Source organism: Impatiens glandulifera, unplaced genomic scaffold (assembly GCF_907164915.1).
Source record: "Impatiens glandulifera unplaced genomic scaffold, dImpGla2.1, whole genome shotgun sequence".
Lineage (NCBI taxonomy): Eukaryota > Viridiplantae > Streptophyta > Magnoliopsida > Ericales > Balsaminaceae > Impatiens > Impatiens glandulifera.
In genome coordinates this window covers 137,362-164,229 of record NW_025919008.1, presented here as the reverse complement: position 1 = coordinate 164,229, position 26,868 = coordinate 137,362, and the positions used below count along the sequence as shown (strand labels likewise).

Genomic DNA, 26,868 nt, shown 5'->3' with positions numbered 1-26,868 from the left:
CGATAGTTTTTCGACTTTCATGGAAATGCAAGGCATACAAAGAATTGATGCAAAGGTTAAGAAATACAGGATAACGGCCCCAAACCTGGCTTGGCAAGACCAAACAAACAAGACAGATTGTGGTGTATATTTAATGAGACATATGGAAACATATAAAGGAGCGTTCAAGGATTGGGCTATTGACATCAACCACAATAATGTAAGTGTTATACCATTTGTTAGTCTATGGCATTTAACACTTTTAGATGTTCTTATACTTTCTCTTGTTCTTTTGAAGGCCGAAGAAGTTTTGAGTACATTGAGGATAAAATATTTATACAGAATTCTTATGTCTGAGCACAATGTCAATAGGTTTAAGTTAAAGACTGCAATTAGATCAAGATATTAGAGATTTGTATGTGTTATACGGAATTATACTTGTACAGTAATTCTTATGTTTACACGGGTCAATTGACATATTTTTAATGTATGGATGTTTGATATGGAATTATAACTTATAATGTATTGATGTTTGATATGTCTTCTTGTACCCATATTTTTAAAATCATAAACGAGGTTATTTTCGTAATTGTATGTTTTAAAATTCTTAAACGAAGATATATTCTTAACTACATGTTTTCAAGTTTATAAACGAAGATATATTCTTATGTCTTCTTGTACCCATATTTTGAAAATCAGAGACGAATATATCTTCTTCACTATATGTTTGCAAATTCCTAAACGAAGATATCCTCTTAACTATAAATTTTCAAATTCCTAAACGAAGATATCTTCTTTTTTTTTTGGTGCAATCCATATTTTGAAAATCAGAGACGAAGATATCTTCTTCAATATATGTTTTTAAATTCCTAGACGAAGATATATTCGTAACTACATGAACTCAAAATTATAATACGAAGATATCTTCACAACATGTAATGCCCCTACCGGACTTATGTATTGATGTGAATTCAAGAATGAAAAATCATTTATTACTTCAACTACTGCTGATAAACATCATCACTCTCACACCCTCACTCTCACTCTCACACTCCACTCTCACTCTCACCTCTCTCTCTGTTTTGACTCTTTCCTTCCCAAATCTCTATCTACCGGTGTCTTTCCTTCTTTCATTTAGTGTAAAACTCATAAGATAGATGTGTAGAGATGGACCAAGACATGCTGGTTTTATCGCATCAACAGCTGGAGCGATACTTAAGTCTGATCAACGATGACCCTATCCCTTTTAGTGTCTATAATGTAAATGAGATTCTACCTCTTTTACGAATAAACGTTCACGACGGACTGATGGCCCGCATGCAAAGAAGATGGAATACGGACTCTCGTTCTTTTGTTATTGGGGAAATGCGCATATGCCCGACGATAGAGGACTTTGCTTCAATCCTTAGGTGTGGTAGTCTTGCACTCTTGATTTTGCCTGTCAATCAAGATCCTCATAGAGCCTTCGAAATTTGCCACAGCTACTATGGATGTACAATATTTGATGCTCTTTTGTTTACCCTCCAAGATGGATTTCTCAATATGACAAACATAGACGGGTACATTTGGCGTGTCCAGGGAGCTGAGAGGACCATCAACCACACACAAAGCAAACTGATCATGTTTGTGGTTCTGGCTCATTTTTTTTATGTCCGGCTGCAGGACGACGGCCTTCGGATAGGATCCTGGAGGTAGTTCCTGCACTGATGGGAAACGACCCAAACCTGGCTAGCCTTGTACTTGCTGAGACGTTACTTGGTCTTAACGAATTTGTTCCAAAGGAAAATAACTATTCCCGGCGTGGATCACCTTTGGTTCTCTACCTCTGGTTGTTAGACAAGTTGCATTGGTTGCCCCGTCCTTCAATTCCCTACCCTTCCTTTGCCAATCTGCAAGTGCAAAGGGTCAATGGAATCGTGCCTCCGAATTCTATTTCGGATATTCACCCAATTAGGTTCATTGTTCTGTGGTATCTCTTTACTGTAATGATGTACGAGATGAGGGGTTCTCCATTCATCATTGTGTTGGGCCTTGAGGGAACTACCTCCTACTGCACAACTGTCATAAACAGACAGTTTGGCCTACGGAATCCCCTCCCTTCGAATGGACTCAATCCTCCGGAGGACTTGATGCTTACTCCTCACCATCTTTACCTAGAGTACGCATCAATAATAGAAAATTCTTTTACGGTTTCACTCCCCAATCGATGGATCACTGCTGTGAACGAAGCCATTCAGCTGTACATTCCACCCGTCATCGAACATGAGATCGTGTCGATGACAGGACCGATTGACGAGTCATCCTCTGATGAATCAGACTAAGCTTCATTTGTATTTTTGAACCGCTATTTTGTTGGTTAATCTTTGCAGTACTTATGTAAACGGATTATGAATTGTTTTTGTGTATTAATTATATTCTGAAGTTATGTTTGATTATATTCTGAAGTTACATTTTACATGATGTAGTTTGTGTATTCTGGAGTTACATAAATCGAATCATTGTCGTTATGTTTGATTGTTTGATTGCAAGTTCGATGTCATTATCAATTCAACGTATAATGTAAAACAACTGATGTGTTCATGTAAACCCCTTACATTGATCCATCGATTGGTTGTTCGCTTCATAACACAGTATCTAATCAGTAAATCGAACGGACATTTCTTCGTTTGTTTGTTAGTGTATTACTTTTAACCATGTGATTGAAAACGAAGATGAAGTCGCCTTCTCTTTTAAGTTACATAATATTGTATTTGTGCCACTTTTATGTAATACTCTAATGAATTTGAAAACGAAGAATCATTCGCTTGAAAGTTTCTATATTAAATGTCAATCCTTTAGATTGTATACGATTTGTTAGATTTGCTGATCGAAGATTTCTTCGCTTCTTCCGCATGTAAAAGCGAATAGTTCCTCACCTTTTGGAATTTATTTTTTTCAATAATGTTGAATCTTGTAATACATGTCCTAAGAGAAGATATATTCGTACAATCCGGCATTCGACACGAATACATACTCGCCTATTCTAGTATGTTTTCTTTTCATAATGCAGAATTACATGTCACATTCCATGAGCGAATATCGGTTCGACTCATATGAAGTTCATGAAAAACTCCTTATTCATGTTTGTAAAAACCGATACGGCCTCATGAAAATACATTCACACTAATAGAGCACTTTAGAAACTAAAATATCTCAAGCCCGACTCCGGCCGTCATACACCAAGGTTATTCTACTAATTGACCTAGCGCTGTTGTCTCTGGCCTTTCGACTACGAATCCATTTCTCTTCCGGTTAGTATCTTCTGCTGCTGCAAAAATAGTAAGAAGTGTTTACGGTTGCATGCGTGGGTCTTTTTCGTTTTCTTATTTGAGTTCGTTTGAATCTAAATGTAACTCTATCATCTCAGAATCAGGATTCCGATATGCAAATAGTTCCATATACTGAATCCACGACGGAAGTTAACACACTAAGGTAATTACGCTAATGTTAGAAAATGTACAAATTTGCCTATTTTGGGATTATGGATGTCATCGAATTTGCTAATGTTAATGTAGTGTTCAAAAAAGGAAAAGAAAACTCGAGGCATCAGGCACGCCCACGACACCACTGGATATTCTGGCCGACGCGGCTAATGAAGCACTTACTGAGAACCAGGTTAAGAAGAAAAGAAGAAGGACTCGTGACCCTGATGTTGATTTCAAGAGCAGAACCTCTCCATCGGGCCTTCATAACCTGATTAACAGGTTATCCGAAGAACAGAAGCAGGTTGTGAGGGAGATAGGATTTGGTTCCCTTCTTTCACTTGGCATATCAAAATGCCCACTTCAATTCTCACAGTGCATTGTGAGTCTATTCAATCCCAGAAGGAGGAGCATCGTCCTACACAGTGGAGAGGAGATGCAGATTGATGAAGAGGATGTTCAATGTGTATTGAACATACCCAGAGGGGAATTAGAAGTGGCAGAGTGTTTAGGAAATCACACGGACGACAAGGTGTACAAGGACCATCTCACGGCGTGGAGAAGGAGATGGGGATTCGAGAACAGTGGAGCTCCTTCAACCTACCAAATGCCTGACAAAATTCTACAGAACACAGTAGGAGACAGTAACTTCAAGATGGACTTTGTGGTGTTTGTTGTATCCAGTTTTTTGTGGACAGTGCAGGTATACCCAAATAACCTAGCATTAATTCTGTAATTTCATTTAGAACTTCAATGTTATTTTAACTGGTTTGAGTCACTCCTTTTTTATGTACAGATTCAAAGTACTGAAATCCCTCCAGGATGTATCTAAAATCAAAGACTACAACTGGTACAAGTTCATGTTAGACGGACTAGTCGACAGTGTTTATAAGTGGAAAGAAAAAAAGACATCCTATTTCCATGGACCATTAACTTTTCTTTTGGTGAGTGTAGAAATCTATTTGCTGTCGGTTGAACCTTCATAATTTTTCATGAATTTGAACGTAACATATATTTGTTTATGCTAATGTATCAGTTGTGCTACTTGGACCGTGTGGTTGAGTTCAAGGTAAACAGTCAGATCTCAAGGAATTTTCCTATCTTGGGATGCTGGGACGAGAAGAAGATGTACGAAAGGGTTGAGTATGAGGCTGCACAGGGGGGGTTTGGACATGATAGGGTAGTTGCTCGCATAGCCATTCCGAATGAGCAACCACCGATTCAACAAAATGTGGAGCCAACACCACCACAATCTGGGGATGACAATCTTACTGCTCCAATTCCACAAAACCTGGCATCATGTTTGAGGAAGGTTGCGGCCGCTGCAGACGAATTGGCACAAGGGGCTAAATATCTGAATGAGATCCACCAGATAAACGCCATGGAACTTGTACAGTCTGCATTTGAGCCATTGGCCACTGTACTAAACTCTCATTCAATCCTGAGGGAAGGGTTACAACGGAGCTTGGACAAAACAAAACATCAGCAGCCAAGAGGAAGTGGCATTAACCCCAACACAGAAACCACCACCCAAGCGAAAGTCGACATCCTTCCTCCCAACATCCATGCCAACACCAAAGCCAACACCACTCCAACAGCCCCCGCCAACAAGAGCACCCTTACTCCCAACACCACTCCAACAGCCCCAGCCAACAAGAGCACCCTTCCTCCCAACACCCATGCCAACACCAAAGCCAACACCACTCCAACAGCCCAACCCAAAAAGAGCACCCTTCCTCCCAACAACGAAACCAACACCAAAGCCAACACCACTCCAACAGCCCAGGCGAACAAGAGCACCCTTTCTCCCAACAACGAAAAAAACACCAAAGCCAACCACCAAGCAAAAGCCAACACCCTTCCTCTAAACACCCAAGACAACACACAGACCACCCTCACTACAACGGACCAATCCCACAAGAACCCCATTCCACTCAAAACAGAAACCAAAACCACAACCCCAACCCCTCCAATGGCACAAGCCAAAGCCAACCCCATTCCTCTAACCACAACACCAACCCCTCTAATGGCACAAGCCAAAGCCCACCCCATTCCTGTAAACAAAACCCCAACCCCTCAAATGGCATAAGCCAAAGCCAACCCTATTCCTCTAAACAAAACCCAAACCCCTCCAATGGCACAAGCCAAAGCCCACCATATTCCTTTAAACACAACCCCAACCCCTCCAATGGCACAAGCCAAAGCCCACCATATTCCTCTAAACACAACCCCAACCCCTCCAATGGCACAAGCCAAAGCCAACACCATTCCTCCAAAAACAGAAACCAACACCAAAGCAACAACCAATCCAACCGACCAAGCCATAGCCCACCCCATTCCTCCCAAAACTGAAACCCACACAAACACCAGCACTCCAACTGCCAAACCCATAGCCCACCCCATTCCTCACAAAACAGAAACCAACACAAACACCAGCACTCCAACAACCCCAGCCTTGCCTCCTACCCAAATTATACAAAAAACAGAAGAAGTTGGACCATCAAAGGCATTAAATGTTAGAAGTAAAGTCCCCCGAAATTTGAAAACGGATTGGTTAACCGATGTCATCAACACCGAAACCAACAACAACTCCCCTTCTTTGGCGATAGTAAAAATTGAACAGGAAGAATGCATCTCTAGTCTACCACCGCCACTTCAGACTGCCTCTTCTCGTCCACAAATGCAATTGAATGAATGGCTTAAAGCAGTGGAATTGCCTCCAGTTTTGAAAACCCCATATTTCAATAAAATGTTTAAGGATGTCAAACAAATTACAAACATTCAGAAGATTTTTGTGGGTTTCATATTTGCTACGGGACTTGATCCAAGGTAATGTTTCCTGGACATACTTACTTATCCATTAAAAATATAATTCGTAGCCCATTCTAAAACATGTTTTCATTGTTTTATGCAGTGAAATGTTATTTTTTGGGGATAAACTAAGTCTGCACGTGACGCGCGGGGACATGCTTACAATGGCAGATAAAACCTGGGTAGACAGTATGATTATTGACATTTGGTCGTACATGTTGAACGACCTTTGTAGGAGAAATGTAAAACGTCGTTACAATAAGATTTTTTTCACAACCGCGATCACCGTAAGTTGTACTAGCACTGTTGTTTATCAATTATGTTATTCGTGTGAGATTAAAGACTATGCTGTAAACATATTTTCCTTAAGGTGGGATAACTAACCTAGACCAATTCAATGAAAGGTTCTGTCGTGAAGGTCGGGCTTTCAACATTTCGAAAAGGGACCTCTTGGATGTGAACCTCGTAAGTACATCTCTCGCTATGATATCTTATAATAGCATGTACAACTCAGTTGAAATCTAATTTGTTTTAATTCTAACCACAGATGTTTTTCCCAATCATTGATGAAAGACATTTCTACTTGGTTTGCTATAACTTCATACAAAGGCAATTTCAAGTTATTGACAACAGAGAGTCACCCATGCAGGCGCCCTTCGAAAGAAGATATAAGAATGCACAAATCTTGGTATGACACTACAATATGATTTTCAACATGTTCAATGATTGAATTCTAGTAGCACTAAATTACATTACATCATGTTGTTTGTAATGATGTATCAGGATGACTACATGCAACAATATATGAACGCCGTAGACCCCGTTCTTGCTGAAAAATATCGCAGTTTGGAAAAGACATGTTTAAAATTGTCATGGCAGGATTCCCGGAATTACATGAACTGCGGCATTTTTTGTATGAGACACATGGAGACGTATGAAGGTCAGGTGAAGGGTTGGAAAAGTGGCTTCGGCGTTATAAAAATGTAAGGGACCAAATAAAGACCTTGAGGATGGAATATTGTTGGAGTGTCATTGGCTCGGAGCTCAACAAATCCAGGAGCAAGGTCTACAATTCCTGCAGTAAATGGATTAGCCAATAAATTTGGAAATGTATACATTTGTACAATAATGAATATGTTGTGTAATTTAAATTTTCAAAACATTACAATTCACATTTTGACAATAATGAAGATGTATATATACAGATTGTTTTTAATGAAAATTTATTTACCAGCATACTTGTTCATTTATGTATTAAGTGAATAAAATAATTGAAAGAAGCATGAAGCGCACAAATATTCGCTTCAAACAATTTTTGTTTATTTCATAAATTATGATCGAAATTTATATGTGAGGAGTCGAGTAGTAGCGAATAATTATTATGTGAAACTTTTAATTTAAAGTAATCTAATTCGAGCGAAGAATTATTAGCTTCAAGTTATTTTCAATCTGACTTTGATGTAAAACCCCCACGCCAACCATGAGAAGCCGGATTACACTTACCCTAACATGTGAATACCAAATTCCACAAAAACAGCAATTTCATGTTGAAATATGAGGCGCATAAGTATTCGCCTCAAATACTACTTTTTCTTGTAGCGAATAAATATTCGCCTCAAATAAATGTTCTTGTAAAACCCCCACCCCTCCCATGAGAAGCCGGATTACTTGTCATGTCATTACACTTACCCTAACATGTGAATACCAAATTCTACAAAAATATCAATTTCATGAAAGAAATGTGAAGAGAATAAATATTCGCCTCAAATACTTGTTTTCATTGAAGCGAATAAATATTCGCTTCAGTTATAGGTTCTAAATTCTCAATTTTCTAATTAAAAGATATACTTAATAGGAGTCGACTGGGGGCGAATAAATATTCGATTGATTTAGGTGTTTTATTTTTAGGTATTAATTATTGTTGTCATTCATTTGGTATTACATAAAACATCGCATGCATTACCTTCTTCTTGGTTTCAAATCCAATATACATACAATACATATCAGATTTCACATGAAACTGGAATTCGATAGTTGAGATGACAAAAGAACAGTGAACGGAGTATTGGCGTCCATGCTGAAACTTTCGTCCCATTGTTGAGGAGTTGAGAACTGGGGAGTGGTCGTTGGCATTGCATTTGATGGCTGGAAAGGTATATCAATTTATTTAAAAGTATGTTAATAAATTAATAATAATAACCCAATTATTAGTAAAGAAGTTAAGTCAGCAAATTCATACCGGAATCTGTGATTCGCTAGTTATTCTTGTTGATTTTCTTTTTCTTGAGTTCTTCTCTAGTCCACCTTTCCTTCTCTTACCAGACTTTGTTGGCTTCTTAGTTTTGATTCCTTTCGCTTGAACATGGGCACCCTCGGCAGAACATGATACACCGGTTGGTGGAGTTTGCATATTTATACTCTCTTGTAATTTTTTATCCACAAACGTACACTGGCTAAGCATAATTTCTTTGACATGCTAATATGTGTCATCTCTTTCGGCTGCCTGGGTAAATAAATGCATGGACAAGCCACACAAATCTCTGTATCTTATGTTATGAAGCTCACTCAGATCAACATTACTACTGTCCACGATTGGATCAGTTCCAAATATTCCATCTTTGGCTGTTCTTGTCTACCTCTTCAATATCAACGCAGGAGGAATCTTCAACACGTCAATCGTAGTGAAAATCTTTAGGATGTGAGCACACAAAATCCCTCCAAATTCAAATTTACAGCAGCTACACTCGATATTCTTATCATCATTCTTATGAACTGTAACTGTATGAGAGCATCTCCTAGTGTGGGATGTTACCTTATATTTTCTGTGTGTGTCGACATCCTCTAACATTTCTACACCACAATCATGCGACATAAACCATTGTTGTTCAAAGCACTTAAATACCTCTGGGGTGTAAACTTTGTAGGCATCCTTTAAGATCAAAACTGGATAGTTAAGACTTGGTTGGCTGGTAATTGATTTGAAATCAGCCTTCAACACATCATATCTTCTTTCATTGATTAGTCTTTCAAAGTGTTTGAAAAATTCTAAAAACTTGTGTTTGTAGGAGCAGTACCTTTTCAACAAACTGTTCATACTCTCACTTCTCTGTGTTGTCGTCATATCAGCACAAAACATTTGTCGTTCATAGACTAATGCCCACTTTCGCCTAATGCTAAACATGCGTTTCAACCAGTCGTTGTTTTCAAGCCCGTAGTTTGTCAACATTTGATTCCAAGCTTCAACAAACTCTATCTCTTCTTCAAAATCATATATACACGAAGAAAAATCCTTCGAAAATTCTCTGAAATTATGGAACACGGAGCTAAGATTTATGGCTGCATTTTGAAATATGTGTCAAATACATAGACGATAATTTGTTTCGGGCCATGTAGACGACAAGGCCTTAGCCATGGCTGCGTGTTGATCTGTAAGAATTGTTTTTGGTTTTTTACCACGCATAGCTTTGGTGAAAGTCTCAAACAACCATTCAAAAGTCATCGTCGTTTCATCGTATAATAGAGCTGCACCAAAAATAATTGATTGTTTGTGATGATTCACACCTACAAAAAGCGCAACTGGACGACCTTCCTTATTCTTCTTGTAGGTGGTGTCAAAACTGACAACGTCTCCGAAGTATGAATAATCGGACCGCATGTTGGAATAACACCAAAAAATATTCGTTATCAAATCGTCCGAATCAAGTTGAAAAGCATTATAAAAACCAGGATCATTTGATTGTTTTTTCTGCAAATACTCTAATACACCCCCTGTTTCCCCAAAATTACACTCTCTGGTTCTTTTCGTTCGCAGGTAATTTTTGTAATCCTCAGGAAGAAAACCTAGATTCTCCCTTCCACCGATTTGTTTAGACATTAGAGCATGTGATAACTTAGGAGGAATTCCCACGTTAGTGGCCATCTCGATATGTAAGCCTGCAACTGCCGAAATATTCCTATGGCATCTATACAGGTGAGTTTTCTTTGGACTTGCAAGAGGATGACTATGCTCACTAATAAAATTTACCACTTGTATCTTTCCATTGTCTGACCTCTTTATCCTCAATTTAGCTTCACAACCGAACCTCGTCAAAGAACGGCTACGTCTCACATAGATATCACGTTTGTCTTTTACCCGTTCACCCTGTGCACTACAACAAAAAACTCTATCCAGTATTTTACCATCGTTGTCAACATGTTTTGAACTGCGCCTTATACAAAATCCTATTAGTTTAGCGTACGCTAAGTAGAATACGTAGCTTTCTTCTTCACTCTCAAATTCCCAACCTAAATGTGGAATTAAGTTGGCTTCGATGTCCTCCAAAGGTTGGCCGTTTCCATCGAAATTCAATTGACGACGACAACTAGCAGATTCGCTGTACAATTTGAGAACACGTGGAAAATAAAGCTTCAGCTAACCAAAACTTGTAGATGATTGTAAAATGAAGGCAATATAAGCGAAGAGCGCTTCACTTCAACATTAATCACATTGCAATATTAGGCGAAGAGAGTTTCGCTTTATAAGCTATTATCAAAAATGTTCTTAGTGAAGAGATCTTCGCTTACATATGAACGGAAAAAATTAGGGAAGTCAAACAATATACCTTAAATCATTAATATCATTCCCGTTCATATCATTCTCGCTCATATGTGTTCCTTCCTGATAATCAACAAGAACAGAACATTTCATGTCGAGTATTCAAAAAACATAAAAAAGGCTGGGACGAAAAGTAAGGAAGGTAGATGACATTCAAAAACATACCATTTTACTTTAGGAAGATGGATTGATATTATAATGAACTCTCCGGCGAAGGAGAGGTCGATAGTAGACAATGGAGTATCACTCCGGCGAAGAAATGGTCGTACAGGTGAGAGAGAAAACAGTACAAACTTTGTCTAGATTAGCAGCAGCATGGCTTGCTTCCATGCAGCATTTAATGAAAAGGTGGCAGGTGTTAGGTGGCGGTGAGGTGACTTGATAAAGAAAATATTTCAGTTTAATAATTAAATGACTAAAATTATTATGAATTAATATTAATAAATCAATCAATCAGAAAGCGAAGATTGCTTTAAAATCTTATTTTGACAATTGTTTTAAAATTTTTATTTTGACAATTGTTATAAAACATATATAATTATATTTATCACATTACGGGCGCTTAAGTGACATAGATTGCTATGTATTAATAAATGAATAAAAATTTAAGTTATACATTATTTCATGTTTCAAGATTTCGTTTAATATAATGATGTTGTTTAAAAAAATACAATTCTAAGAACAAAAAGAGAAATCTGAAATGAAAAATAACATTAACAAATGCAAGAATGCCAAATGTTCAAATATTCAGTAACAAACCAACACATGTCTATTACAACAACAAAGGCTGCAAATAACAAGCAGCAATGGATTCAAGCAAGCTTGTGTGAGGAACACCAAATACATCCAAATATGTCGTCAAACGATTCTCTGCCTCAAATACCCAAACAAGTTCATTAACATCGTGCCGAGACTTGTCGTATACAACTATAGTTTTGTCGTCCTCGGGCTCGACAAATGGATTCTCCATTTCTTTAGTCGTACCTCCTCCAGCAATTACAAACCCCATAAGATCCAGTTTGTAAGTCGGGATGAATTTCCCTGCAAATATAAAGGTGTAACTGTCGAACAGTTTCGGCAGCTGTAAGAAAATACAAAACATTTTTAGTAATCATGGAGAATTGATTATCATATGGAGGAGGAGTAGGAATAAGACAAAACTTACATTGTTCAAATACCGCATTCTGCCAGCTCTTGGACCGCCCACAGTCCCATGATTATCTCGATTCACCTCGTACGGTTCCTCGTCCACGTAACAGTTAAATCTGATTGATGATTTTATCCCTGTACAAAAGCAATAGGTGTTTTTAGTTTCATATATGTGAAAATGAATATTGAGTTAAGAGTAAAGTGTTAAGAATAACAGAGTCTCACAATCAATGGTAAGGACCCAACTCCCGTTCAATATTGCCTTCAATACTTTGATAGTGCGACCGCATCCACCATTAGAATCGGTGGATGCTATGACGTGGGTCACATCGTCTCTCCACCTCATTGTCACTGTGGCACCACATGTGTTAGCATATTGTTGCATCAGGTGCTGTTTAAGAACAATCATAAATATTTCAGATAAACAGGATGAAAACTTAAACAATATGGAAAAAAAGGGAGATATGTCAAGAATAGTACTATCTCTTCACTTGTTAATTGATTTGGGCATAAAATCCAGTCTTTGCCAAAGTTTGGAATGGATGCTGTGGCGGTTGCCTGCACATGCATGAAAAAAACGGTCTTTGTTAGTTTTTACTAGGGTTTCATGGAAATAATATCCTAAACCCTGGCACTAGGTAAGTTTTCCTAAATACGATGGATTTTCATTGAACGTGACATTTTGAGAGTAGGGTTTCATAAAGATTAACTACACAACGACATCACATAACATAATCTAGTTTAGTGGTTTCATAATCCTAAATATGAAAAGTTACTATTCAGGAGTACGTACCATTGTGGAGACGTGAAGATGTTGCTTCTGGTTTGGTCGACGGGGAGCCGGTTGCGAATCGCCGTGAAAGGAGGCAGGAAGAGAGAGATGAATCGGGCGGAAATGATTATAAAATAATCATATTAGGGTGTATATATTCATGGAACCAGGGCGAACATGTCTTCTTTCGAAAAGCGACTATTCATTCCATTTCACAAGACACCTGGAACAGGGGCAAATAATTCTTCTCTCGAAAAAACGACTGTTCAATCCGTTTTACATGAAACATGGTCTTGGCGAACAAATATTCTCTCTCTCACAAGGCGTCTATTCATTCAATTGAATCTGGGCGAAGGGGTATTCTATATGAAAATCAATTAATTGAAGCGAATAAGTCTTCGCTACTGAGCCTCTCCCCGCAAAAAAAAATTAAATAAATATAAAAAAAAAATAGTGAAGTAATTGAAGCGAAGATTTGTTCGGTTGCTGCATGTTATTTTTAATAAATTGAATTAATATTTAAAGAATGAAAATAGAAAAATAATGTTAATTTTGGTCTTTACATATGAGGGTATGTGAATTTCCATGACAGGCAAGCGGTCTTTTCATGGGTGGGTTGGGGGGTTTACATTAACGTCAGGCTAAAAATAATTGAAACGAAGAAATCTTCGCTTTCAATCGTCTCCTCGAAAAAAAAATAAGAGTGAAGTAATTAAAGCGAATATTTGTTCGTCTCCTGCATGTCATTTTTAATTAATTGAATTAATATTTAATAAAAGGAAATGTAAAATTAATAAAAAAAATAATAAGAATGAATTAATTGAAGCGAATATTAGATCGCTGCATGTGATTTTTAATACATTAAATTAATATTTAATAAACGGAAATATAAAATCCCGGTCATTTTGGTCTTTACATAGACGTGTAAGTGTATTTTCATGAAAATCAAATGGTCTTCTCATGGCTGGGTATGGGGGGTTTACATGAGGGACAGGGCAACGGGCGTGGAAATCTTCGCTCCAATCGCATCTCACCCTTCCCTCTGACACGGTGCCCTGAGCGAAGATATCTTATCTGGGTATCATATGATTATTATATTAATTGCTGCCGTTAACCGGCGCTGCCGTTAACGGCGTCTGGTGTGAACCCGTAATGAAACCCGGATTCCGGATCTCCCTCCCTCCGTCTCCTACCCAGATTGATTTATTAATAAAATAATAATGCTGCAATCTGATTGGTCCGCAACAGGGGAACACGGCAATCGGTAGCAGAAGATCTGGATTGAGGTAAATCAAGACAAAAGCTTGGAAGAGACAACATTGCATCCAGACAGCCGACTGATGACGGACACATCACATGAAGGGAACAAACATGAAGTGGCTAACATCCTCACAAAGCCACTTCTCGAGTCTAAGTTTTCTTCTCTAAGAAATATTTTAGGATTGTTAGATTACAATAATTTCTAAACTGATTTAAATTTTAAAACCGGCCAACGATTACAAGTTTTGAATATTTATTCTAAATAATCAAAAAGGGAGAAATTGTTAGAAAAATTAAGTAAGTTAATTTTAAACCGGCCAACGATTACAAATTTTGAATATTTATTCTAAATAATCAAGAAGGGAGAAATTGTTAGAAAAATTAAGTAAGTTAATTTTAAACCGCCCAACGATTACAAGTTTTGAATATTTATTCTAAATAATCAAAAAGAGAGAAATTGTTAGAAAATAATTGTTAGAACTTATGAAAAGTTTAATGAATCGATAAATTAAGTTCAAATAAATATGTTAAACCGCTAAGTCGTATCAAGTATATTAATTGGTTTAAATATAATAAAAATATGATGTAGTGTAGTGGTAAACACTATTGCTTGTCACACAGGTGACTAGTGATAAAATCTCACCGACTGCAAATAATATTTAAAGTTTTTCTATTTCAGGGAAGCTGAGCAAAATCCGAAATTTACCTATAGGCGAGATCGGCTCGGCAGATGATATCGGATCGGTAGATTGACTAGTAGTCCGACTTCGGTTCAGAAATGGAGATCGGTCAAACCAGCTTGGTCAAGCACTTAATGAAGCATGGCAGGTCATAAATGAGTTTCGGTCATAAATGAGCTTCGGTTCATAAATGAGCTCCGGTTGATTAAATGATGTCAAGCTTCGATTATTAAATGAACTGCTCCGGTCATGAATGAGTCTGGTTGATTAAATAAGCTCCGTTCATTTAATTGCCCTCATTTCCGGCTAATAAATACCTTCAGTATTCTCAGGTTTGAGATGAAATCCGGACAGGTTCAACCTTTGTGTAGAAATCTGGAACGGTTCAAGTTCAGGACCGATTGAGTTACAAACCGAAAGTGTCCGGCTAATTCAACCCATCGAAAATCCTAAGAGCGAACGTACATCTTCAACGGGCAGATTATTCAAAAGATATGAATATATTGAAGATAACGTGCTAAGACAAACAAAATATTCCTTTGGAATATGTAAAAGAAGAAACCATGCATGGGGCAGGATAATGATTACCTGACCTTACCCAAGATCACAATAAATCTCCTGAAACAGGCAGTTGCCTAGTGCATGTCTGCCTTGTGTCTAAAATGGTAAGGCCTGCACGCCACCTTATCTGAACCGGCACGGCTTCAGATGACCAATCCCCTGGAGAGAGAAAAATATGACCGTTGTCATATTTCTCATATAAATAGAAGCCCAAGGCAACGAAGAACACAAAGATTTCTATAGATTCACAACCAGACGAATTTTACACGCGACTCTGAATATTGATTGAAATCCTTGAAATGATTTGAAATCTAACTTTGAGAAACTTTGTATATTTACCTTGTGTAAAAGTATTACATCATTGTGTGAGTGGTGTAACCAACGAGCAGTAAATAAGACTCGATCGGAGTGTGTCTGTTGAATATTCCAGTTAGTGAATATTCTTCTCACTGTTTGAGAAGAAGGGGTGACGTAGGAGATTCAACTCCGAACATCCATAAAAATTTGTCTTGTATTCTTCATTTTATTTTTCGGCTTACTTACTCTAACCGAACCGAAACACTATTCATCCAAACGAACAGGCTTTCTCTCCACCTTAACCGACTTCTCCTAATACTTTCCAAACTAAATTGTGTGAGTTGCTTCAGATTGAAACAGACATTTCCTCCCTTGAACTCGGTTCAAGAGTCTGTGACAATCTGTGTAGTGTTAAGAGCGGTTCTAATCTTTAACTAGATTAGTACCAGTGTGTTGTTGTGTGTTGTTGTGTAAGCAATCTACCTTTAGCCGGACCCCGGTCCCCTATCGGCGATCCCGATCCTAACATAATTATTCTGCTATTTATGGTTAGTTTTGATAGTTTTAGGTTAAACCAATCAAAAAGGGAGAAATTGCAAGGAACTAAATCACTATTTTCGATAAATCTAACTGGCTTTGATAATTTATTCTAAACAATCAAAGAGGGAGAAATTGTTAAATTAAAAATAAAACATTAATCTAGCATAAGCATCCAACGATTACAAAATTACAAGGTTTTGAATATTTAAATTAAATAATCAAAAAGGGAGAAATTGTTAGATAAAATAGGTAATTAATTATTAGTTTTAACTATTAATAAAAAACTTAATCAAGTTAAATCTCATGCAGGTTACAGAAAATCAGAAGTAAAGTTGATCGGGTTTCTTTTAGGTCAGCTGCAGAATCGGTATTATACAGACATATAATCGGCTCAATATAAAATCAGTAATATATCAAAACCGGTAGTATGTCCAGTATTATGTCTAGGCGTAACTGGTAGTATGTTTGATATTATGTCAAGACGTAACCGATAGTATGTTTGGTATTATCTAAAGCGTAGCCGGTAGTATCTCCGTATCGGTTTTATCTAAGCTTAGTCGGTAGTATCTCCATATCAGTTTTATCTAAGTGTAGTTGGAAGTATCTCCATATCGGTTTTGTCTATGCATAGCCGGTAGTATCTCTATATCGACTTTATCTAAGCGTAGCCGGTAGTATCTATATATCATTTTTGTCTATGTATAGCCAGTAGTATCTCAAAACCAGTAATATCTCGAAATCGGTAGTATCTCAAGATCGGCATTATAAAGAGGCATAACCGGTAATATCTCAATCGGTTCTTTCCAAAGTGCACCCGGTAGTATCCTAATCAGTTCTCTAAAGAGGAGCCGGTAGTATGTATCTCAACATTATTATAAACATATTCGGTAATTGCAGAAATCAGCTTTATACTACCTCAGCCTTTTTATTTCCATTTTGGTGCAAGTCTGAGGAAGACCTTTTGATAGTAGTGTCTGCCAACAAAGTTCAGACTGTCAAGAATATTAGAAGACAAATTATCCTTGATTTATGCTCCTAGGAAATGATAATCCAATTAATGTCATCTTAACTTATTATAATCAAAGTACAGGCAAGATCAAAGAATGTCTTCTATGTTGTACTATTCTAGACTTCAACCAATCAAAGAGAAGAACAGTGGTTTCTTGAAACAGACATAGCCATTAAAGTCAAAAATATATTTGTTGATATATTTGCTTACTTAAGAAGACAGAAGTCATCTGCTTATGTACCTTACCTTTGACCAAGCCTTTCAACAAGCTTTTTCCGACATCTTGAATCTTTACTATCAAATCGCTCAAGCTTTCGAAACATACAAGTTCTCAAAGAGTGTTTTAGAAACTCAAGTGTATCACAATATTGCCTATTATGTGTGAGTGGTGAGCATTGTAAGTTGACAGAATTTGTTTCTGTTCAACAGAGTGAGTTTATTAAAAGGTCGAAAACAAGTGGTAATTAAGCCTTAGTTGTTTGACTAAGTCTGTGTACGTGTTGTAAACAGATCAAATATTCTAGTGAATATATATATTCTTCTCAAAGGTTTGAGAAAAAGGGGTGACGTAGGAGTTTATCTCCGAACATCCATAAATATTGTGTTGTGTTTTCTTTCCTTTAATATCTTCTAAACCGACCATCTTCTTGTTGAGTTATGGAGCCTACACTTGTAATAAATTCTACATTGTTAATTAGAGTTTATTGGGTTTTCTTTTTTTGGTTTTGGGTTTGGGCCTGACCAAAGTTATTTAGGTTTATTACCTGAATGTTTACCCTAAAAATATGTGATTATTAAGGGTTTACATTGTGAGACAGAATTCGAGAGAGATAAAGTGTGAGGCAAAAACTCTGTATTCCTTCTTCTTCTTCATAGTAAATCTGGTGGTGGCTGAAGTGGATGTAGCTCAATTTGAGTGAACCACTATAAATTTGTGTGTTCTTGTGTTCTTCTTTCTTGTGTTTTTACAGATTGTTTTCAAGCAGGTCGGATTTGGGAGATACAAATCCTAACAACTGGTATCAGAGCAGCTAGGCTAGATCTGAGTATTTGAAACAATGGCAAATGAGAACGGTATAGGACATGGGATTGGAAGATTTGATGGGACAGATTATGTCTTCTGGAGAATGCAGATTGAAGATTATCTCTATGGAAAGAAGCTTCATGTTCCTTTGAGTGAGAAACCAGAGAAGATGGATGAAGCTGAATGGAAACTCCTTGATAGACAGGTTTTGGGAGTTATCCGATTGACGCTAGCCAAGACAGTTGCTCACAATGTAGCAAAGGAGAAAACCACCATGGGTCTGATGAAAGCTCTTTCTGATATGTATGAGAAACCATCTACTAACAATAAGGTACACTTAATGAAAAGACTATTTTACTTAAGAATGGTTGATGGTACTTCTGTCACTACTCATTTGAATGAATTCAATGCAATTGTGAATCAATTGCTATCTGTTGAGATTGATTTTGGGGATGAAGTTAGTGCCCTGATTTTGTTAGCATCTCTACCAAATAGTTGGGAACCTATGAGGGCAGCAATTAGTAATTCAGTTGGAAATGCTAAACTAAAATTTGTTGAAGTTAGAGATCGTATTCTTGCTGAAGAGGTTCGTAAAATTAATTATGGTTAAACATTTAAAGGTTCTGCTCTGAATGTGGAAAACAGGGGAAGAGGTAATGACAGAACTTTCAACCGAGGTAAGAGAATATCTATGTCAAGGAGCAGGAGGAGTCAGTCCAAGTCTGGGAGGACATTTGAGTGCTGGAATTGTGGTAAACAGGGTCATTTAAAGAGGAACTGCAAAGCACCGAAGAAAAATGGTGATAATAAAAATAATGCAGCCAACGTTGTTACAGAATCTGTCACTGATGTGTTACTTCTGTCTGTTGATAGCCCGATAGATTCATGGGTTTTGGACTCAGGAGCGTCTTTCCACACCACTGCCCACAAAGAATTAATGGAGAATTATGTGGCTGGAAATTGTGGGAATGTTTATCTCGGAGATGGTGAGCCACTAGATATTGTTGGCATGGGGGACGTCAAATTGAAGATGACAAATGGTTCTGTTTGGAAGATTAATAAGGTGAGACACATTCCGGGTTTAATGCGCAATTTGATCTCTGTTACACAACTTGATGAAGAAGGTCACAATTTCAGTTGTGGAAATGGTGCGTGGAAGGTGACTAAAGGAGCAATAATTGTTGCTCGAGATCACAAAACCGGAACGTTATACACGACTTCAACTTGCAGAGAATCAGTTGCTGCTGTAGTTGATGAGTCGAAGAATAGTGAGCTGTGGCATTGCAGGTTGGGCCATATGAGCGAAAAAGGGATGAAAATTCTTTTGAAGAATGGGTAGATTCCAGAACTGAAGTCTGTTGAACATCAGTTATGTGAAAACTGCATTCTTGGAAAACAGAAACGGGTGAGTTTCTTAAAGATTGGGAAGGAGCTCAAGAAAGAAAGACTAGAGTTGGTACACACTGATGTGTGGGGACCTACACATGTTTCTTCTATTGGCGGATCATACTACTATGTGACTTTTATAGATGATTCAACAAGAAAAGTATGGGTTTACTTTATGAAGCACAAGTCTAAAGTATTTGCTATTTTCAAGAAGTGGAAGGCTTTGGTTGAAAATGAAACAAATCAGAAAGTTAAGTGCTTGAGATTCGACAATGGAGGTGAATATATCAATTTAGATTTCAAAGAATATTGTGCTGTGAATGGGATCAGTATGGTGAAGACTGTTCCCCGAACGCCTCAAGAGAATGGAGTAGCTGAACGAATGAATCGAACATTGAACGAGCGTGCTAGAAGCATGAGATTGCATGCAGGGCTGCCTAAAACCTTCTGGGCAGAAGCTATTAATACTGCTGCCTATTTGATAAACAGGGGACCCTCTGTTCCTCTTGAATTCAGAATTCCTGAAGAAGCTTGGAGCAATAAAAAGGTAAATCTTTCTTATTTGAAAGTGTTTGGTTGTTTATCATATGTTCATATTAATGAATGTGATAGGAGCAAGTTTGATCCAAAGTCTAATAAATGTTTTTTCATTGGTTATGGTGATATCGAGTTTGGTTATCGTTTTTGGGATAATCAAAATCGGAAGATCATTCATAGCAGAAATGTTATCTTCAATGAACAGGTTCTCTACAAAGATTGTGTTGGGAAGACATCAGATGGTGATTCCAAGTTGGAAGAGACTGGTACAGTCGATTTGAGACAATTTTCAGTTGAATATATACCGGTTGTCGAAGAAGAACAATGTGTTGTTGAAGATGAAATCGTTGAGAACGTGGCCCCAGAGGTAAATCAGCAAACACCGGTTATACAGTTGAGAAGATCATCAAGGAATCGAAAACCAGTTGAGAGGTGGTCTCCATCTCTGAACTATATCTTGTTGACAGATAGAGGTGAACCTGAATGTTATGAGGAAGCAATACAATCTGATGAATCGATTAAGTGGGAGTCAGCTATGAAAGATGAGATAAATTCTTTAATGTTGAATCAGACTTGGGAGCTCACTGAGTTACCAAAGGGAAAAAAAGCACTTCACAACAAATGGATCTTCAGGATTAAAGAAGAATATGATAAAACCATGAGGTACAAGGCAAGGTTGGTTGTGAAAGGATTTCAACAGAAAGAAAGTATTGACTACAATAAAATTTTCTCTCCAGTAGTTAAATTGATGACAATCAGAACTATTTTGAGTTTGGTTGTGAAAGAAGATCTTCATCTTCAACAAATGAATGTCAAAACTGCTTTTCTTCATGGTGATTTAGATGAAGAGATTTATATGCGACAACCAGAAGGATTTGAAATCAAAGGAAAAGATGAGCTTGTGTGTAAGCTTCAGAAGAGTTTGTATGGTTTGAAACAGGCTCCAAGGCAATAGTACAAGAAGTTCGATAGCTTCATGAAAAGTAACAATTTTCTAAGGTGTGAAGCTGATCATTGTTGCTATATCAAGAGATTTGATAAATCGTACATTATTCTGCTCCTCTACGTTGATGACATGTTGATTGCTGGAGCAAGCTTGTATGAGATTAACAAACTCAAGAAAGAGTTGTCTGAAAAGTTTGCAATGAAGGATTTAGGTGCTGCTAAACAAATCCTTGGGATGAGAATTTTCAGGGATGAAAAAGTTATCAAAATTTCACAAGAAGAATATGTGAAGAAAGTTCTTAGCAGGTTTAACTTGTATGATGCAAAACTAGTTACTACCCCCTTAGCTAGTCACTTCAGACTATCTAAAGATCAGTCGCCTTCAACAGAGGAGGAGAAAAATTACATGGCCACTGTTCTGTATGTCTCTGCCATTGGTTGTATTATGTATGCGATAGTTTGCACAAGACTAGACATAGCACATGCAGTGGGAGTTGTTAGCAGGTTCATGAGCAACCCGGGTAGACAACATTGGAAGCAGTAAAGTGGATACTACGATACTTAAGAGGAAGTATGGGTCTCGCTTTGTGTTTTCGAAAGTCTAATATGGGTTTAGAAGGATATGTTGATGCTGACAATGGTGGTGATGTTGATAGTAGGAAGAGCACAACAGGGTACATTTATACTCTGGGAGGTACTGCAATCAGTTGGGTATCAAAATTGCAGAAGATTGTTGCTCTTTCTAGTTGTGAAGCAGAGTATGTTGCTGTGACAGAAGCTGCTAAGGAGATGATGTGGTTACAACCCTTTTTGCGAGAATTGGGTCAAGACTACGAGGGAAGTGTGTTGCGATGCGACAGTCAGAGTGCCATTCATTTGGCAAAGAATTCTGTTTATCATGACAGGACGAAGCATATACAGGTTCGTTATCATTTCATCCGGTCAGCTTTAGAAGATGGAGTATTAGCTCTTGAGAAGATTCCCGGGAGAGAGAATCCAACTGATATGTTGACGAAAGCTGTGACAAATGAGAAACTGAAGTTGTGTGCAACTTCAGTTGGTCTTCTTCGTTAAGACACCGAATGGAAAACCACTACCGATCGAGAGATGATGAAGTTAGTCTCCAAGTGGGAGATTGTTGATTTATGAAGCCTACACTTATAATAAATTCTAAATTGTTAATTAGTGTTTATTGGGTTTTCTTTTTTTGGTTTTGGGCTTGGGCCTGACCAAAGTTATTTAGGTTTATTACCTGAATGTTTACCCTATAAATATGTGACTATTAAGGGTTTACATTGTGAGACAGAATTCGAGAGAGATAAAGTGAGAGGCAAAAACTCTGTATTCCTTCTTCTTCTTCATAGTAAATCTGGTGGTGGCTGAAGTGGATGTAGCTCAATTTGAGTGAACCACTATAAATCTGTGTGTTCTTGTGTTCTTCTTTCTTGTGTTTTTACAGATTGTTTTCAAACAGGTCGGATTTGGGAGATACAAATCCTAACACTTCTACTTCAAGTTGAAACAAACATTTTTGCACTTGAACTCGGTTCAAGAGTTTGTAACAACTTGCGAAGAATAGAGATCGATATTAACCTCTAACAGGGTTATTATCAATCGGTGTGTGTGTAAGCGTTCACCTTTGTGAGACCACAATCTCCTTTGGCGATCTCGATCCTAACAAAGAGAGAAATTGAAAGGAAGAAAGGTAGGGGAACAAATGGAAAAAAAAAAGATAATTTATTAAAAACAATTAGTTATTTTGCAAAGAATATTGGGCTAAGTTATTTTTAAAATTTATCCTCTTTTGAGAGTCATTTCATCAAATTTCCCACATTTGATGATTGTGAGAGAAAAATGATTTATTAAGGAGCTTAAATAATGTCCCTTTAAAATATTTAATTGGATGTTTTTTTTAATTATTTTTAATGATAAATTATCTTCTATATAATATATTTATTTGATAAAAATATCTATAAATTTGTGAATTGAAATTTTCTAAACTGGTTTTTTTTTTTAAATTATTAGTTTTTATCTCTAAACAATTTTTTCAACTTATCACCATAAATATATTGACAACAAAGTATATGAAAAAATCTATTATCCTTTAATTGTATTGAAAAAATATGAAAATTTCTCTTTTCTTTGATTTTCATCCAATCAAAATGACATGTCATTTCATACAATTTTTTTCAATATATTTTCCATCTTTTATCATTCCTAGTCTTTTCTAATATACCATTCTTTTATGAATAAATGTAAGATTTGAAATATATATAAAATAAAAAATAAAATAAAAAACACAATAATTGTTATATAAAATTTAATTATAAAGATATTAATACATTTAAACATTAAATTATGAAAACACAATAAAGATGATTCAACAAGCTTTTACCCATAAGTCAAACCATGACAAAATCGTTCTATCTTCTTCTTCTTCATACCTATCATCACCCTACTCTCCTTTATTTCTCTGTTTGTAAACCACCAATCAATTACTCTCTTATCTCATGCTGAAAACATGAAGGCATTGAATTCACCAATTCCCTTATATAAATTATCATTTTTCCATACCATAAGAATCAATATTAGATAAACATGGCGCAAGAGAATGAAGAATACATTTTCACAAGTTGTTATCCGACGGTACCAGTGTCTGATCTCACCTTACCGGAATTTGTTCTTCAAGGGTCGGAGCTATATGCAAACAATGTCGCATTTGTGGATGTCGAAAATGGAAAGAGTTATACTCATGGGGATGTTTTGAGAGAAACCAAGAGGTTCACCAAGGCCCTTAAATCAGTGGGGTTGAGGAAAGGCCAAGTGGTAGTGGTTGTTCTTCCTAATGTGCCTGAGTATGCAATTGTGGCGCTAGGAATTATGGAAGCGGGAGGTGTATTTTCTGGAGCCAATCCTTCAGCACATGAAACTGAGATTAAAAATCAAGTGGAGGTTGCAGATGCCAAGCTTATAGTTACAGACGCCGCTCACCATGAAAAGGCGAGAAACTACTACTCTCTTTTTTCTTTTTCTCCAACTCATGAGTCATGACCATGATGAGAATATAAATTTTCAAACTTTATTACTAAGTTATAAATCTTCACACTACAAACTTTAATTAACTAAAGTTGCTTTTTATTATAAAATACTTGAAAGTGAACAGGTGAAAGCTTTGGAGATGCCGGTCATCATTCTAGGGGAGCAACGAGTGGAAAACACGATTTACTGGGAAGAACTCCTTGAAGCATCTGATAGAACCGGAAGTGCGTGTCTATCGAACCAAGAACCAGTCCACCAGAACGACCTATGCGCCCTGCCTTTCTCCTCTGGGACGACAGGAATGGCCAAAGGTGTAATGTTAACCCATGGCAACCTTGTAGCCAATCTATGCTCCACCCTCTTTGGCATCGATCAACAACTCATTGGGCAAATCACTATTCTAGGGTTAATGCCATTTTTCCACATTTATGGTTTGACTGGAATTTGTTGCGCAACAATAAGGAACAAAGGGAAAGTTGTGGTAATGGGAAGGTATAGAGCCGACACTTTTCTTAAGTGTTTGGTTGAACATGACGTGACTTTTGCTCCCGTGGTGCCAGCCATTGTCGCCGATATGGCCAAGAATCAGATTTTTGAGGAAGTTGGGAAGTTGGTGAAGCTCCGATCTATCATGACAGCAGCCGCTCCTCTAGCACCAGAAGTGCTCTCTTCGTTTAAGCGAAGGTTTCCTCTTATTGAAGTCCAAGAAGTGAGCTGTTCTTGAAATTATAATTAAATTAATTAAATATAGATATGTTGTTGACATGCATGCATGCAATGTTATGTACATAATGATGCCATTGCCAGGCCTATGGAATGACAGAGCACAGCTGCATTACACTCACGCATGGGATCGATGGCATTAAAGCAAAGAAGGGTTCGGTTGGATTTATCCTGCCAAATCTACAGGTGAAGTTTGTCAATCCCACCACAGGTACTTCCCTTACCAAGAATACCAATGGTGAACTATGTGTAAGAAGCAAGTGTGTTATGCAAGGTACGTACGTACCCTGTACCAAGGGTATTTTTGTTTGACCTTTAATTAAGGCCTATTTTGGTTCCATAATAATATATATTGGATTCGCAGGATACTATAGGAATGAAGAAGCAACTGCTGAGACCATAGATGAAAATGGATGGCTTCATACAGGGGATATTGGGTATATTGATGATGATGGAAATGTCTTCATTGTTGATCGCATTAAAGAGCTCATCAAATACAAAGGCTTCCAAGTAAATAAATATATCACTTTACACATTTTATTTTGAATTTCTATTATACCAAAAGAATGTACACACTCGAGTCACCCAAAATGTTGTTGGATATCTATAGGGTCTATTCAGCTTTTACTTTTTAATATTTTGTAACAAATAAGTGATTGTTAGTACTTAACTTCTATATAAGTCTAATTTAGGGTAGCCCTATGCAAATGCATAGTTTGCATCGATCACTCTATGGCGGTGCTTCACATGACACCACGTTCCATGCAGGTTGCACCAGCTCACTTAGAGGCTGTCCTTCTAACCCATCCATCCATTGAAGATGCCGCTGTTGTGCCGTAAGCTTCTTTCTTTCTTAGGCATTCTAATCCTAGATCAAATAATAAAGCCTAAAACATATAGACCATGATTTAAGAAGATAAGAAAGAATTTAAGGCGCGCATTTTGATAGGTTGCCAGATGAAGAAGCAGGGGAGATACCAGCAGCTTGTGTGGTGGTGAAATTAAATGCCAAAGAGACAAGAGAGGAGGATGTGATCGAGTATGTGGCTGCTCATGTATCAACCTACGAGAAAGTGAGGGTGGTTCACTTCGTTGATAATATTCCTAGGTCAGCATCAGGAAAAATACTCAGACGGATCCTTAAAGATGATATGCTTAAAAAGATTAACCGGATAAACTGATTTTAATAATCCTGTTGCATGCCTTGTCAGTCTACAAAATGCCTAAAAAATAACAACACTCGTCTCCTGCATGCTAGTGGATACATGTTAATTTACAACAAGAGAGCTCAAGTAATTAAAATAGGCTCAGCAAGTGTACTTGTTTTAAGATTTATGACTTATTCACTCAATAATATAAATGTATGTATGATTCCTAGCTAGTATGCTCAGTCAAGTGAGAAAACTACTTATGGACTGTGCATGAGACTCAAATAATAAATTATTAATAATAATAATAAATAATTCCATATTTTGCCTAAAATGGACTGTTTGGTTGTTTTGTCAAACAAAAGTCATGCATGTCATGATCCAAAAGTGATCTCATCGATGTCTAAATGAACAAAAGATTACACGGTAATTTGGATATTATATACAAATTAAATAATTTCATCAAAATGATGTTTTAATATATTTCATAGCTAGACACAAATATATATATTATCAAAGTAATGACTAGGTTAGAGTGTAGGATGTAGAGGGCGATTAAGGGTACAAACTATAATTTGAAGAAAATGGGAGGGTTCAAATGATTTTGATAACCCAAATATCTCTAAGTTAAGAATATTTGTTTGAACTAATTATTTTACTAATAAATAAATGCATCGATGATGTCTTGAAGCCATTTTTAAATATTTATCATAAGTTTATATAGTGGGGCTAATTTAATCCCCAAATGATAGGGAGGAGGATTAGTGTTTTAAATATAGAGTTAGTTACTCATCTAACAAATTTAAGTATAGAGAAGAACCCATCTTTCTCTCTTTGTCTCTCTCTCTCCTCTCCTCTCCTGATCTCCTCTCATTCTTCTCTACTTACGTACCTCTTCTATCTTTATCATAATTGAGAGAAGGAGAGAATTAGGTTGAATGAAGTTGAATCTC

General features: G+C 37.1%; 1 protein-coding gene across 1 annotated transcript; it reads left to right on the top strand.

Annotated features, from left to right (window-relative positions):
• The first annotated feature begins 23,508 nt into the window (after positions 1 to 23,508).
• On the top strand, positions 23,509 to 26,070 carry LOC124917323 (4-coumarate--CoA ligase-like 1). The gene is made up of 6 exons (XM_047457778.1): positions 23,509 to 24,005; positions 24,169 to 24,753; positions 24,852 to 25,041; positions 25,132 to 25,277; positions 25,536 to 25,603; positions 25,717 to 26,070. The coding sequence occupies exons 1-6, from the start codon at positions 23,604 to 23,606 to the stop codon at positions 25,946 to 25,948; spliced, it is 1,623 nt and encodes a 540-aa protein (XP_047313734.1). The 5' UTR covers positions 23,509 to 23,603; the 3' UTR covers positions 25,949 to 26,070.
• The last annotated feature ends 798 nt before the right edge of the window (positions 26,071 to 26,868 follow it).